Source organism: Oncorhynchus mykiss, chromosome 19, assembly GCF_013265735.2.
Source record: "Oncorhynchus mykiss isolate Arlee chromosome 19, USDA_OmykA_1.1, whole genome shotgun sequence".
Classification (NCBI taxonomy): domain Eukaryota; kingdom Metazoa; phylum Chordata; class Actinopteri; order Salmoniformes; family Salmonidae; genus Oncorhynchus; species Oncorhynchus mykiss.
In genome coordinates, this window is record NC_048583.1 from 18,546,684 (window position 1) to 18,559,688 (window position 13,005).

Here is a 13,005-nt window from a genome sequence, read left to right on the forward strand (position 1 = left end):
GCATTCGGTTCAAAGGGCAAGTTGAAATCTGCTTTGTAGTAGCTAAATAGGGTAGTTTTTGGAACTTCCAAGAACAATGCATGGAAAGACCGCGACTCATATCGGATACGTTAGGAAGAAAGAACGTGGAGTTTCAATCCAGACTCTTTGTATGGGAGGCAAAAACTCCCAACTACAATACACTACGGTGGAAGCGACTATGGGGCCGATCTTGAGCAGCTAACCGGAAAATAGACAAACCGACACGTAGAATTCACTTTCTCAGACACACCTTTGGGTTTTCAACAGTTGAGCGGAGACGTGCTTTCCATCTCAGAGGTCAAAAGAAAATCATTGGATGTCAGTCCAAATCAATGGCCGGGGTCAAATATGGATCTGCCCATTGATCAGAGAGCACCAATGGAGCTCTTAAGGGAACACAGTATAATAGAATCAGACAATCCTGTTAAAACGTTGGGTGAAATTAAACCTCTTCGGCTGATCAGATCTTATGTGATTAATCACCGGTGTGCATCCATGTCTAGGCTGGTCTGCCCTGTATACTAACTACAGATAGGAGAAACTCAAATCGAGGCCAACTCCTAAAATCCAACAACGGCTATTATCTCGACAGCATGAGTCTGGCGAACTCATCTCTACTAGTCTATACTGTAAATCACTTCAAGAATGCCTGCTCCACTTCAAGAATGCCTGCTCCGTTGCAAGATAAATACACTTTGCCCACTGTGTTCAGGATGTCTTATCTGTCTAAGTGGAATCTTACAGTCAACCCACACACACACAAACCTTCCACCTCCCACACAACTCCCCCCTTCATGATCAAACCTATGCCTAAATGATCTAAATGCAGCCAAATGCGCATTAGAAAGAAAAAAAAAGAAAAACGGGGGGAAAAAAACTCTCTTTCTCCCCTTTCTTTTCTGTCTCTCCTTGGAGAGTTGCCAGCAGTCGGGAAAGCTAGAGAGAGCATGCTATATGACGAACCCTTATTTGGTCAAGAACATTTACATTGGCCCCTGCTATAACAAAAATAACCACAGTTTGTTGATGGGAGGACCTCCTTTGGATTATGGGACCACACAAGTCAATGGGGGAAATTGGAGAGACGACTGCTCTACCGCCCATTCCTCATGTCAGTTTAAATGAGTACTTGCATTTAAAGCAACAAGAGACGAGTACGCAAAACTCAGAGGAAGGATTTCAATGGAGTTTGTTAATTAGCAGCTACTGAAAGACATACAAGGTTGCACAATGCAATCAAAGTAAACAAGCTTGTTTGTAATAACAATGCTGTGTTAATTATTAAAAGGGGACATACAAATCTAATTTTGCTGATTGAATTGATTCAGTCTAGCAGACTTTTCATATTGAGCCGCTGCTTTGGTAACTACTGTAATTCCATAACTGGGCATGGGGACAGCAGATAAGGCATTTGAAGTCCAGACTGAATTGCAATGAAAGCCAACTGAACGAAGTCAAGCTCTATGATATTATACTACTAATAAATCACATTCATATTTATAATAACATGGTATCTGTCCAAGCTGAATATAAAGTGTGAAAAATTCCTCAAAACCCCATCAAAAATAACACACAGTCCTCTGAAGAAAGAAAAACTACAACATCCACATTCAAAAACTTTGCAACGTGTACTCCTTTTACTACTATTTCCGCTCATGTTGAAGTCAAATCACGGTCTGCACCAGTGGGCTTTACCCCCTCAAGAATAACGATGAAATATTCAACGTTCGTACATTTTTAGAACACCATATGTGAACACACTGTGCTCTGTGGTTAGTGGGGAAAACCCCTGTAGACAGCACTCCTATCGACCATGCTAAAATCACGTGGGCATACTGGAGATACCGAAGGCTTCTTATAAAACAAGAACAAAAATATTGATATCACCTAGATAACCTACAACTGGCCCCGTGTACCCTCAAAGTCTCAAAGGGCAATTGAACATCTCTTCTTTCTACATTTATTCTTTATGGAGAAGCGATATTCACAACCTTGTGAGAGGAGTTGGATTCTTTCACGTGATTAAATTGGACATGACATTACATGCACTTGACTCTCAGTAGGTATGTAGCCTATTGCCTACAATCTGTTAGGCAATGGTTAATTGATTGCTGGCCACACATTATACGTGGGAGGATAAATCCAAGGCGCTGTACATGCTTCGTGTTTCATATTACAGAACACACTTTGTCTATTCCACATTGGAATAGACAAAGCAAATGTGAAGCAAAAGACAAGGCCATTTCCAATACATTTCATTGTACCACAAATGGATAACACTAATAACACGCATGAACTTAACTGGTTGTTTTCTATCTACCTTTACTATTCTGGCAATGCACTTCATTTAAAGTATAGTAGCACTACACATGTTTGCATGCGAGAATTCAATTCCACCTTGGGAATCAATAAAGTTCAATTCAGCAAAGTGGCGGCCTTTGCCTTCGTCTTACCCATCTTGGAGTTGATGGCGAAAAATCCCTGCGGGTTGCCACTGGTGATCTTGTAGGAGAGCTTGTCGCCGGCCCGGGCGTCCGGGTCCACCGCCTCGATCTGGATGATGGACACGTCCTTGGGCGAGTTCTCCGCAACCGACGGGTAGTAGACGGGCTCAGAGGTCTGCGGCGCATTGTCGTTGACGTCCTGGACCTCCACGTAGACCTCCACGAAGGCCGAGAGGGGCACCACGCCGCCGTCCGTGGCGTACACAGTCAGCCAGTAGTGCGGGGTGGTCTCGTGGTCCAGGAGTTCCTGGGTTCTGATGACCCCTGGGAGAAAGAAAGAGAATCATTAGTTCTTAGGGCTCTTTTATTATGAAAGATAAATAAATGTTGTTTTTTTTATATGGAAAACCAAAGGGATAGCCTCCTTTTTTAAAATTTTCGCCTAAATGACATACCCAAACCGAACTGCCTGTAGCTCAGGCCCTGAAGCAAGGATATGCATATTCTTGGTACCATTTGAAAAGAAACACTTTGAAGTTTGTGGAAATGTGAATTGAATGTAGGAGAATAACGCAATAGATCTGGTAGAATAAAATACAAAGAGAAAACCAACCAGTGTTTTTTTACCACCATCTTTGAAATGCAAGAGAAAGGTCACTGTTATAGCTGTCACTCTGGTTATAATTCCGATAGTGTCCACAGGATGGCAGCGGTGTATGTGCAAAATTTCAGATGGATAACTGACCTACAATACTTTTAGTGTGAAGTCCCCAGAGTCATTTGGGCAAATCGTGAAGGACACATTCATATTCCATTTTTCTGCAAGAATATCGTCAAATCTGTATACTTGGACTTTGATTCAGCTTTCCAAGTATTAGTAGCCACATTATAGGTTCAACATTTGCAAAACAACCAGTTTTCATAACTTCTTAACTCTGAATATCCTTATAAATTTTGTCCAAAATGAAAAGGCATGCTGTCGTACAAGGTTAGTACCTAAATTTTACGACATATACATGGATACTCCCATAAAGCCCAGCTCATTGGCTATCTAGCTAGCTTTGATTGACCCCGATTGGTGCTTATTTGAGAAAGATACAGCCGTTCAAGTGATGGCCGCCCAAGTCGTCGGCGTGCCATGAAGGCATAGCTCTCTGACCAAATATGGTGTCCTATAGGATATACTACACCCCTAATGAAATAGTGAAGTCTTGTTACCTTCTAGGACCTCTGAAGAATAGATACTAATGTGATTTGACTTGTTCAAACAACATTTAGGGTGAGATTTTCACAGATTCCTTTCTTTGCAAATTGAACGAGTGGAAATACAAAATTGATTGCGTGCTGTATGGACCTTTTTAGGGTATGAAAAATGATTTTATTTAACAAAACGACACTTCATGTGATCTCTGGTACCCTTTGGATGATAAATCAGAGCAATATTTCAAAATGTAAGTACACATTTCACCTTCAGAGGTGAATTTATCAAACTTATCGCATTGAAAAAAGTGTTTTCTTGTTAGGAGCTCTCCTCAAACAATAGCATGGCATTTTCTTTTGCAGTAATAGCTACTGTAAATTGGACAGTGCAATTATTTTAACAAGAATTTAAGTTTTCAGCTGGTATAAGGCACTTACAGTGGGGCAAAAAAGTATTTAGTTAGCCACGAATTGTGAAAGTTCTCCCACTTAAAAAGATGAGAGAGGCCTGTAATTTTCATCATAGGTACACTTCAACTATGACAGACAAAATGAGGGGGAAAAAATCCAGAAGATCACATTGTAGGATTTTTTATGAATTTATTTGCAAATTATGGTGGAAAATAAGTATTTGGTCACCTACAAACAAGCAAGATTTCTGGCTCTCACAGACCTGTAACTTCTTCTTTAAGAGGCTCCTCTGTCCTCGTTACCTATATTAATGGCACCTGTTTGAACTTGTTATCAGTATAAAAGACACCTGTCCACAACCTCAAACAGTCACACTCCAAACTCCACTACGGCCAAGACCAAAGAGCTGTCAAAGGACACCAGAAACAAAATTGTAGACATGCACCAGGCTGGGAAGACTGAATCTGCAATAGGTAAACAGCTTGGTTTGAAGAAATCAACTGTGGGAGCAATTATTAGGAAATGGAAGACATACAAGACCACTGATAATCTCCCTCGATCTGGGGCTCCATGCAGATCTCACCCCGTGGGGTCAAAATGATCACAAGAACGGTGAGCAAAAATCCCAGAACCACACGGGGGGACCTAGTGAATGACCTGCAGAGAGCTGGGACCAAAGTAACAAAGCCTACCATCAGTAACACACTACGCCGCCAGGGACTCAAATCCTGCAGTGCCAGACGTGTCCCCCTGCTTATTAAGCCAGTACATGTCCAGGCCCGTCTGAAGTTTGCTAGAGTGCATTTGGATGATCCAGAAGAAGATTGGGAGAATGTCATATGGTCAGATGAAACCAAAATATAACTTTTTGGTAAAAACTCTACTCGTCGTGTTTGGAGGACAAAGAATGCTGAGTTGCATCCAAATAACACCATACCTACTGTGAAGCATGGGAGTGGAAACATCTTGCTTTGGGGCTGTTTTTCTGCAAAGGGACCAGGACGACTGATCCGTGTAAAGGAAAGAATGAATGGGCCATGTATCGTGAGATTTTGAGTGAAAACCTCCTTCCATCAGCAAGGGCATTGAAGATGAAACGTGGCTGGGTCTTTCAGCATGACAATGATCCCAAACACACCGCCTGGGTAATGAAGGAGTGGCTTCGTAAGAAGCATTTCAAGGTCCTGGAGTGGCCTAGCCAGTCTCCAGATCTCAACCCCAAAGAAAATCTTTGGAGGGAATTGAAAGTTCGTGTTGCCCAGCAACAGCCCCAAAACATCACTGCTCTAAAGGAGATCTGCATGGAGGAATGGGCCAAAATACCAGCAACAGCGTGTGAAAACCTTGTGAAGACTTACAGAAAACGTTTGACCTCTGTCATTGCCAACAAAGGGTATATAACAAAGTATTGGAGATAAACTTTTGTTATTGACCAAATACTTATATTCCACCATAATTTGCAAATAAATTCATAAAAATTCCTACAATGTGATTTTCTGGATTTTTTTTTCTCATTTTGTCTGTCATAGTTGAAGTGTACCTATGATGAAAATCATATACAGGCCTCTCTCATCTTTTTAAGTGGGAGAACTTGCACAACTGGTGGATGACTAAATACTTTTTTGCCCCACTGTATATGTACCGACCTGTTGTTTCTCTAAAATAACGCGCTGCATGATTTACAACTGTCCCATTGACGGAACGCTGGATCCTTAACAAGATTTATGAAAGAGAAATTAATATAATTTTTCCACATGGAAAACCATTTCACTCCCAGCTTTTTAGATAGAAATTGTCTTAGTCCCATACATATAAAAACAATAAGGCCAGCACTCAAAAAGTAGTTCAAAGAGCATTCAGCATTCTGCTATGGGGATCAAACACAAATGCTTAGGAAAAATGTATTTTTCCAGTATGTAGATAGCACTTGAAAGAGAACAAAGAAAGGAAAGATGGCACTGAATGAGTTTCTCTTTCTCCCTATTTTAATCATAGGTAGGTGTCGGTGCACAGCAGTGTGGGGAATACGGTAGGGTAGAAGGTTGGTATTGACGTCAGCCCCTGCTGTCTGTTTCTACATGACAGGCCTGGTGTTTTACAGCAGGCCATATGCCATGAGGGGCCTATAGCTTTCAGCTGAGCAAACAGAGGAGCTTTCAAAAGACATGTTAGGACTAACATTTCACAACAATACCCCCCCACCCCCGATGACTGAAAGGAGATCAGTGGTGGAACCATCAAAACGGCACACTAGAAAGCAGGCTAGTCAGCAATCCTTCTCTGGATGGGTGCACAATTGTTTCCCTCGAGGATTACCTAACGTTTATGATGTGGTTTCTCATGCACATTTTATTTGGGGCTTTAAAAATATATCTGATCATGAGGCAGGCTTGTGTTGTGTCATGTCAGGGCTAAAGCAATAGGAAATGACTCAGTTGCTAAGCAGACAATCTCTAGAAAATCTCTTTCCACACGATTTAAGTAAACATTAACATAAAGAAAAAAAAAGGTCACAATGACCTGCTATCGAAAGCAATAAAAAAAAGTGAGATCATTGGACCGGCCCACCGCCGACAATAATAAGTTATAATAAAGCCAGGGCGTGGGCCTGGTTCCCGTGTATAGGCAAGCGGTAATCGCACACTGCTGTGCACTAGATATGGCAGAGAGTCTATAACACTGTCCTAGTGTGCCATATACCGAAGAATGATAAGACACTGCTCCATGGCACCTCTCCTACTTTTCCTACGGCCTGCCTTTCAAAAACCTTTGTTGCTCCCTGTAACTCAATCACTTGCACTGCAGGACTGTAACCGAGAGAGAGGCCTACATTTCGCCTCAGGGGGGAATAGAAAGATTCCGTGGAAAAAAAGAGAGAACTCCAAAACACCTGTCACTGACATTTCACTTTTCAGGGGTTTCAGAGTTTTTATTCCCCTCAGATTTACTGTATCTTATGTCTGAATCTGAGGTGCTTTTTGTCATTACTCATCATTACTGCTAGCCAGGGATAGCGGTTAGCTTGAGGCGTGTAATAAGGCAGGGAGGCAGTGCGGCAAAGAGGGAAATGGATAGCACTGTAACACTCCATAACACTTCCTACAGCCATGTGGGGGTATAACCGGACCCAGAAAATACTCACACGCCTCGACTTATTCCACATTTTGTTGTGGTACAGCCTGAATTTAAAATGGATTACATTTCATTTTTTTGTCACCTACACACAATACCACATCATGTCAAAGTGGAATTATGTATTTTGACATTTCTACAAATTTCTACAAAATTTAAAGCTGAAATGTAGTGAGTTAGTAAGTAAGTTTTCCAATTCCTCTAAAAGAAGGCACCTATTGGTAGATGGGTAAAGAAAAAAAAGGCAATTGCTGAATATCCCTTTGAACATTGTGAAGTTATTAATTACACTTTGGATGGTGTAACAATACTCCCAGTCACTACAAATATACAGACATCCTTCCTAACTCAGTTGCCGGAGAGGAAGGAAACCGCTCATGGATTTCACCATGAGGCCAATGGTGACTTTAACACAGTTACAGAGTTGAATGGCTGTGATAGGAGAAACCTGAGGATGGATCAACATTGTAGTTACAAAACTGTAGTTACAACAATGTTGTAGAAACATTTATGGAATCACTACAGTAAGTCGCTCTGGATAAGAGCATCTGCAAAATGACCAAAATACTAAAATGCAGTTACTCCAATATACTAACCGAATTGTCAAGGGGAAAATAAGGAAAAACATGCATCCTGTTTGCAAGAAGGCACTAAAGTAATACTGCAAAAATACTGCACTCTCCATATTTTCAAGCACAGTGGTAGCTGCATCATGTTATGGTATTAGGCTTGGACGGTATACCGTACATTTTATTATTTGTTACTTTTTAAGTAAATACGTGCAGTCAACTTGTGCAATAGGTTAGGAGATAAAGCAGATCGCGTTCTCCATTTCATCTGTCACATTATCAAATCAAATTTTATTTGTCACATACACATGGTTAGCAGATGTTAATGCAAGTGTAGCGAAATGCTTGTGCTTCTAGTTCCGACAATGCAGTAATAACAAGTAATCTAACTAACAATTCCAAAACTACTGTTTTGTACACAGTGTAAGGGGATAAAGAATATGTACATAAGGATATATGAATGAGTAATGGTACAGAGCAGCATAGGCAAGATACAGTAGATGGTATAGAGTACAGTATATACATATGAGATGAGTATGTAAACAAAGTGGCATAGTTAAAGTGGCTAGTGATACATGTATTACATTAGGATACAGTCGATGATATAGAGTACAGTATATACGTATGCATATGAGATGAATAATGTAGGGTAAGTAACATTATATAAGGTAGCATTGTTTAAAGTGGCTAGTGATATATTTACATCATTTCCCATCAATTCCCATTATTAAAGTGGCTGGAGTTGAGTCAGTGTCAGTGTGTTGGCAGCAGCCACTCAATGTTAGTGGTGGCTGTTTAACAGTCTGATGGCCTTGAGATAGAAGCTGTTTTTCAGTCTCTCGGTCCCAGCTTTGATGCACCTGTACTGACCTCGCCTTCTGGAGGATAGCGGGGTGAACAGGCAGTGGCTCGGGTGGTTGATGTCCTTGATGATCTTTATGGCCTTCCTGTGACATCGGGTGGTGTAGGTGTCCTGGAGGGCAGGTAGTTTGCCCCCGGTGATGCGTTGTGCAGACCTCACTACCCTCTGGAGAGCCTTACGGTTGAGGGCGGAGCAGTTGCCGTACCAGGCGGTGATACAGCCCGCCAGGATGCTCTCGATTGTGCATCTGTAGAAGTTTGTGAGTGCTTTTGGTGACAAGCCAAATTTCTTCAGCCTCCTGAGGTTGAAGAGGCGCTGCTGCGCCTTCTTCACAATGCTGTCTGTGTGAGTGGACCAATTCAGTTTGTCTGTGATGTGTATGCCGAGGAACTTAAAACTTGCTACCCTCTCCACTACTGTTCCATCGATGTGGATAGGGGGGTGTTCCCTCTGCTGTTTCCTGAAGTCCACAATCATCTCCTTAGTTTTGTTGACGTTGAGTGTGAGGTTATTTTCCTGACACCACACTCCGAGGGCCCTCACCACCTCCCTGTAGGCCGTCTCGTCGTTGTTGGTAATCAAGCCTACCACTGTTGTGTCGTCCGCAAACTTGATGATTGAGTTGGAGGCGTGCGTGGCCACGCAGTCGTGGGTGAACAGGGAGTACAGGAAAGGGCTCAGAACGCACCCTTGTGGGGCCCCAGTGTTGAGGATCAGCGGGGAGGAGATGTTGTTGCCTACCCTCACCACCTGGGGGCGGCCCGTCAGGAAGTCCAGTACCCAGTTGCACAGGGCGGGGTCGAGACCCAGGGTGTCGAGCTTGATGACGAGCTTGGAGGGTACTATGGTGTTGAATGCCGAGCTGTAGTCAATGAACAGCATTCTCACATAGGTATTCCTCTTGTCCAGATGGGTTAGGGCAGTGTGCAGTGTGGTTGAGATTGCATCGTCTGTGGACCTATTTGGGCGGTAAGCAAATTGGAGTGGGTCTAGGGTGTCAGGTAGGGTGGAGGTGATATGGTTTTTGACTAGTCTCTCAAAGCACTTCATGATGACGGAAGTGAGTGCTACGGGGCGGTAGTCGTTTAGCTCAGTTACCTTAGCTTTCTTGGGAACAGGAACAATGGTGGCCCTCTTGAAGCATGTGGGAACAGCAGACTGGTATAGGGATTGATTGAATATGTCCGTAAACACACCGGCCAGCTGGTCTGCGCATGCTCTGAGGGCGCGGCTGGGGATGCCGTCTGGGCCTGCAGCCTTGCGAGGGTTAACACGTTTAAATGTCTTACTCACCTCGGCTGCAGTGAAGGAGAGACCGCATGTTTTCGTTGCAGGCCGTGTCAGTGGCACTGTATTGTCCTCAAAGCGGGCAAAAAAGTTATTTAGTCTGCCTGGGAGCAGGACATCCTGGTCCGTGACTGGGCTGGATTTCTTCCTGTAGTCCGTGATTGACTGTAGACCCTGCCACATGCCTCTTGTGTCTGAGCCGTTGAATTGAGATTCTACTTTGTCTCTGTACTGACGCTTAGCTTGTTTGATAGCCTTGCGGAGGGAATAGCTGCACTGTTTGTATTCGGTCATGTTACCAGACACCTTGCCCTGATTAAAATCAGTGGTTTGCGCTTTCAGTTTCACGCGAATGCTGCCATCAATCCATGGTTTCTGGTTAGGGAATGTTTTAATCGTTGCTATGGGAACGACATCTTCAACGCACGTTCTAATGAACTCGCACACCGAATCAGCGTATTCGTCAATGTTGTTGTCTGACGCAATACGAAACATGTCCCAGTCCACGTGATGGAAGCAGTCTTGGAGTGTGGAGTCAGCTTGGTCGGACCAGCGTTGGACAGACCTCAGCGTGGGAGCCTCTTGTTTTAGTTTCTGTCTGTAGGCAGGGATCAACAAAATGGAGTCGTGGTCAGCTTTTCCGAAAGGGGGGTGGGGCAGGGCCTTATATGCGTCGCGGAAGTTAGAGTAACAATGATCCAAGGTCTTTCCACCCCTGGTTGCGCAATCGATATGCTGATAAAATTTAGGGAGTCTTGTTTTCAGATTAGCTTTGTTAAAATCCCCAGCTACAATGAATGCAGCCTCCGGATAAATGGTTTCCAGTTTGCAAAGAGTCAAATAAAGTTCATTCAGAGCCATCGATGTGTCTGCTTGGGGGGGGATATATACGGCTGTGATTATAATCGAAGAGAATTCTCTTGGTAGATATTGCGGTCTACATTTGATTGTGAGGAATTCTAAATCAGGTGAACAGAAGGATTTGAGTTCCTGTATGTTTCTTTCATCACACCATGTCACGTTAGCCATAAGGCATACGCCCCCGCCCCTCTTCTTACCAGAAAGATGTTTGTTTCTGTCTGCGCGATGCGTGGAGAAACCCGTTGGCTGCACCGCCTCGGATAGCGTCTCTCCAGTGAGCCACGTTTCCGTGAAGCAAAGAACGTTACAGTCTCTGATGTCCCTCTGGAATGCTACCCTTGCTCGGATTTCATCAACCTTGTTGTCAAGAGACTGGACATTGGCAAGAAGAATGCTAGGGAGTGGTGCACAGTGTGCCCGTCTCCGGAGTCTGACCAGAAGACCGCCTCGTTTCCCTCTTTTTCGGAGTCGTTTTTTTGGGTCGCTGCATAGGATCCGCTCCGTTGTCCTGTTTGTAAGGCAGAACACAGGATCCGCGTCGCGAAAAACATATTCTTGGTCGTACTGATGGTGAGTTGACGCTGATCTTATATTCAGTAGTTCTTCTCGACTGTATGTAATGAAACCTAAGATGACCTGGGGTACTAATGTAAGAAATAACACGTAAAAAAACAAAACACTGCATAGTTTCCTAGGAACGTGAAGCGAGGCGGCCATCTCTGTCGTGGCCGGAAGCTTGCCGTTGTTCCCCAGAGCAGTTGAACCAGTCGCGTGTTTGTTTGTAAATAGCACAACGGGAGAAAGTGGGAGCAGCTGAGACCAGCTGTGTATTGACAGGGATCGCATTTTATATCGAAAGTAACCAGTCTTTTTTTTTGCTTCAAAAGAGTGATCACCGACGTGCAGCTATAGTTTTCCTTCACAGAAAATACATTAGTGCAACACATTTAGCAGAAAAAAAGCTTAATTTTCATCAGATGACAACAAAAGTGCAACAAGTAAATGAGCTAACAATGAAAAAGCAGTCTTTTTTTTTTGCAAAAAAAAACAATGCATGGCCATCATATTTCTAATGTCTATTATAGAAAAAATGGAACCAGCTACATTTCCTAATGTTTTGCTTAAAGTTAATATTGCATTTTACCGGAGAAAGGTAGGCTGGCTACACTGAGAAAAGTATCAGAGAAAAGTAGTTACACGTCAGTCAGAGCTCTGTCTTTGATAGAATGCTCATTCGTGAATTCTCTTCCTAGTGGAAAAGTGCAACTGAAGCACATTTGTTTGATGCTGAGCAAAAATTACAATAAGAAGCATTTTAGATCTGCATTTACAAAACAGCAATATATTTCGTATGCATTTTTTTTTTTAAATGGTGCGGAAAAACAAAACAATTCTGAGACAGGTCGATCCCTAAGTTTAACTTGCTAGTTATCTAAGTAAGTGGCTGAATTAATAAGGTCACGGGGCATCATATTGTGTTAGCTTTCTGCCGAAGCCAAAACCCTTTGAATGAGTTATCTGTACAGCTACCACTGCAGCTTGATTTCCTTGTGTTTTTTCTCCTCTCCGTTCTAGACCATCTGCTCCTGCCCCATCTTATCCAAGCAGAGCAGGCAGGCCCGTTGCCCTAGCGACTCCCAGACTCGGCATTCAGGACAAGCATGCGTCAAAACATTTGTTCATTTGCATAATATCTCTCGTTCACATTCGCTTGTAAATGTCCAAACTCACCAAAAATGACATTCGGTAGGTCTTACCTACATATCTATAACTTTATTAGCTGGATAACTTTGTTAGCATTCTGGTAAAAGATGCCTAATGGTATTTTTTCTGTTTTTTGGCGCCCCTTGTGTACTAAGCCAGTAATATGGATACCGCCCAAACCTAATGGATATGCTTGTAACCGTTTTCACACGATAAAAAATGTACAGAGTGGAGCTAAGCACAGACAAAATCCTTGAGGAAAACCTGGTTCATTCTGCTTTCAACCAGACAATAGGAGACAAATTCCCCCTTTCAACAGGACATTAACCTAAAACACAAGGCCAAATCTACACTGGAGTTACTTACCAAGAAAACAGTGAATGTCCCTGAGTGGCCAAGTTACAGTTTTGACTTGAATCTACTTAAACATTTATGGCAAGACCTGAAAATGGTTGTCTAGCAATGATCAACAACCAACTTGACAGAGCTTGAAGAATTGTTTAAAGAATAAATT

At 42.8% G+C, this 13,005-nt stretch overlaps 1 protein-coding gene across 9 annotated transcripts in view; it reads right to left on the reverse strand.

The window, feature by feature from the left end:
- The window catches only part of LOC110497459 (protocadherin Fat 1), a 103,998-nt gene that overhangs the window by 71,288 nt on the left and 19,705 nt on the right, over positions 1-13,005 (reverse strand). For all 9 annotated transcript variants that reach the window (XR_005037671.1, XR_005037672.1, XM_036954381.1 and 6 more), the window contains exon 3: positions 2,475-2,789. Coding sequence is in view for 7 of the 9 variants with exons in the window: in XM_036954381.1 (XP_036810276.1) it covers positions 2,475-2,789 (315 nt within the window). In the remaining 2 variants the exon portion in view is untranslated. The remainder of the gene's footprint in view (positions 1-2,474; positions 2,790-13,005) is intronic.